At 39.8% G+C, this 2,973-nt stretch overlaps 1 protein-coding gene across 1 annotated transcript in view; it reads left to right on the top strand.

The window, feature by feature from the left end:
* NAP1L1 (nucleosome assembly protein 1 like 1) overlaps positions 1–2,973 on the top strand; it is a 34,434-nt gene that overhangs the window by 25,261 nt on the left and 6,200 nt on the right. Inside the window, exons 12-13 of the mRNA XM_019514755.1 lie at positions 2,115–2,147; positions 2,433–2,483. Of these exons, the coding sequence (XP_019370300.1) occupies positions 2,115–2,147; positions 2,433–2,483 (84 nt within the window). The remainder of the gene's footprint in view (positions 1–2,114; positions 2,148–2,432; positions 2,484–2,973) is intronic.

The raw sequence follows: 2,973 nt of genomic DNA, 5'->3' as shown, positions 1-2,973 counted from the left end.
TGCTAAGAGCGCATGTGTAAGACTTTGACCCCCATCTTCTTTTGGTCACTTGTGGTTTCTTGCTGACTCTTTCCAGTTTTGTCCCCTAACAATAACCGCTGGTCTGTATCCTTCCCTTTCTTAAAGATGGACATTATTTGCCATTTTTCAGTTGTCTGAGTTTACACCTGACTTCCACAAGTTCTCAAAGAGACTAGCCAGTGGTTCTGCAGTTACCTCAGCCAACTCCTTGAGTACTGTAAAGTGAATCTTACAGCTTCCATTTTTTGTAAGATTTCTTTTTGAGTTTCCACTCGTTAGAGAGAGCACTGTTTAGCCAGGCCAGTCTCTGCTGCATCTCTGTCCTTTCCTTTCACTGAGATTACCAGTTCTTAAGTGTTTTAATATGTTCTCTTTCAGGCACAATCAGCTCTCCTGGAGCACTTCTACCCTCAGACCTGCCTCCCAGGGGATCCTCCCCACTAGTTTCCTGTTCTGATTAAAATCTGCTTTTCTGAAGTCCAGTGTCATATTCTGCTGCTCTCCTTCCTTTCTTTCCTTAAGATCTTGAACTCTGTCCATGGTCACTGTCACTTAGGTTGCCATCCACTTTCCATTCTCAACCAACTTCTCCCTGTTCTTGAACAGCTAATCAAGAACCACTCCCCCTCTCTCCACTCCCCTGCTGGCAGCAAGTCAAGACTTTTCCTCTATTATCTGCACCAAAAAAATATTTAATGATCTTCAAGATCTTGCTGGACTGTCAGCTCACTCCTGCTACCTTTCCACCAGTAATTAAATCCCCCTTTTGGGCCCTGCAATTTGGATACCTCAGTTCATTGTTTGAAAGGAAACCTTGCCCACCATTTCCTGCTGGCTTGCTGGTCACTAGCAGACATGCCTCGTGATCCTTGCTGTTTTTCCTTTTTATCTTGGAGACTTTGAATAAGTTTGCCTCCTGCTTCAAAATACAACTCAAAACAAATGTATGTCACACATATCAGACAGGCAGGTGGAAAATGGGGTGGTGTTATTTTTGTGTGTGTGTTTGCGCACACATGCATGGACCCATGTTTATTTTACATACATTTGATATACTTCTTATATACGTGGACTTTAGATCACAGCACCACCACACTTTTCCCCTGCCTGTCTTTCTTGGCTGAGTTTTGCCCTTCTATGATAATATTCCAGTCATGTGAACTATCCCACCAAACCTTTTATACCGGTTTCACCATACTTCTTTGTACTAGAACTTCCAGTTCTTCCTGCTTATTGCCCATGTTTCTTGCATTAGTATATAAACATCTTAGATGGCTCGCTAACTATCCTGCTTATCTCCTGCTGAGAACATAAAGGCTCCCTATATAATTTTGCTTAGTTCCTTTTCTACCCTGTACTGTCTACTTAACCTGTGGGCTTTTATCTCTGCTCCCCATTAAACAAAATTTAAAACTTTTATTGCTAGCTTATTGAATGTATATGTAAAACACCTTACTTTTATCAGGTGGAGTCCATCTCTGCTAAGCAGTCCTTTTTGGAACACCACTTCATGCTCACAAATGAGAGAGCAGAGAAAACTTGTTACAACAAAATAAACTGTCACTCCCTGAAGGATCATTATAATGAACATCCCTTCTATAGATACCTGATCTTCTGTTCAGATAAGAACATAGTATTAAAGATGCGGATTATAGTACTAAAATATTAGGAGAAAATAGAATTATAGTTGTCTGTGCTCTTAAGGAAGATCCTCATATACATGTGTATGCATTAATAATGTATTTTAACTATATGGTTATACTGTTTTTCTATAAGAGTCTACCTTATTCGATCCACAGAATGGGTAGCCCTTACTTAATGAGTAGCTGTTCAGTGTTTTGTTTGACCTTCTTTGTTGTTTGGGTCTCATGCCTTATTTCCTAAACACTCATCAAAACTGGGAGCGGAGATGGAAGTACTGAATTTGCATGGCACTAATTGCTATTGTATCTGGGTATTTCACAAGCTTACTTACAAAATTTAGCTTTGAAATTAAAGTATCTATTGTCCGTGAGTTATAGATGAAGAATTGATTATATTGTAAATGGCTTACAACACTGTACTAAAAATGCTTCTTTTCCCCTCTTTCCTAGTATGATGAAGAGGGTGAGGAGGCAGATGATGAGGTAAGTTATGAGATGGGCTATATGGAAAAAAACCCTAACCTTTGCTGGAACTGCACTGGCAACAGCAGCAGATCTTATTTGCAGTTACATTAGAGTAAATTTCTACAGCAGTTTGGGCAGACAAAGATACCAACAATAGTAGGTAAAAGATTTGCAATGTGCTGTATGGAAACAGATCTTTACTGTACTGACAAACTTCTGAATGTTGGATTAATGTTAACCTGTGAAGTCCACTTAACTAATCTGAACAAGAATATTTTTTATGTGAAACTTTCCCTTCTTCAGGAAGGGGAGGAAGAAGCAGATGAAGAAAATGACCCAGATTATGACCCGAAGGTGAGCAGCATCAGTGAAATAATTTTGTTAAAATATTGTTTTTTGTTTTGTGTTGTTTTTTATTTGACTAGGCAGCATGCCACTTATAGTTCAGACTATGACTGAGTGTTCTCTGTGAGGATTAGGGTCCATGTTCTTTGACATTCTAGGGCCCCTGGCAGATGTTAATATAATTGCAGGATTGGGATATGCTTACTTTTATCTCAGGTCTCAAAAATGGCACGTTCTGCTATGCTGCATATAAACGGCAGAACCGGTGACCTTTTTGAGAACTAAGATAAAATTTGTCAGATCCTGATTACACAACAGGCGTGTTGGGAAGGTGGTGGGGGAAGCTGGCATGGGGTAACATTTTTTTTGTTGCTGTGTAACTGGCCTGTGTGTCTCCTTGAGAAATTGGGATGTGAAGGTTAAGCGATTTAATAGTTTGGCTGATAAGCCAGTGATAACGGGTTAGCTTACCAGTTAGTGAGGCAGGTTTCAGTTTGGC

Source organism: Gavialis gangeticus, unplaced genomic scaffold, assembly GCF_001723915.1.
Source record: "Gavialis gangeticus isolate Ggan-Ray unplaced genomic scaffold, GavGan_comp1, whole genome shotgun sequence".
In the NCBI taxonomy this organism is placed as follows: Eukaryota; Metazoa; Chordata; order Crocodylia; family Gavialidae; genus Gavialis; species Gavialis gangeticus.
Note: the sequence above shows the minus strand (reverse complement) of the source record. Positions and strands in the feature narration are given on the sequence as shown.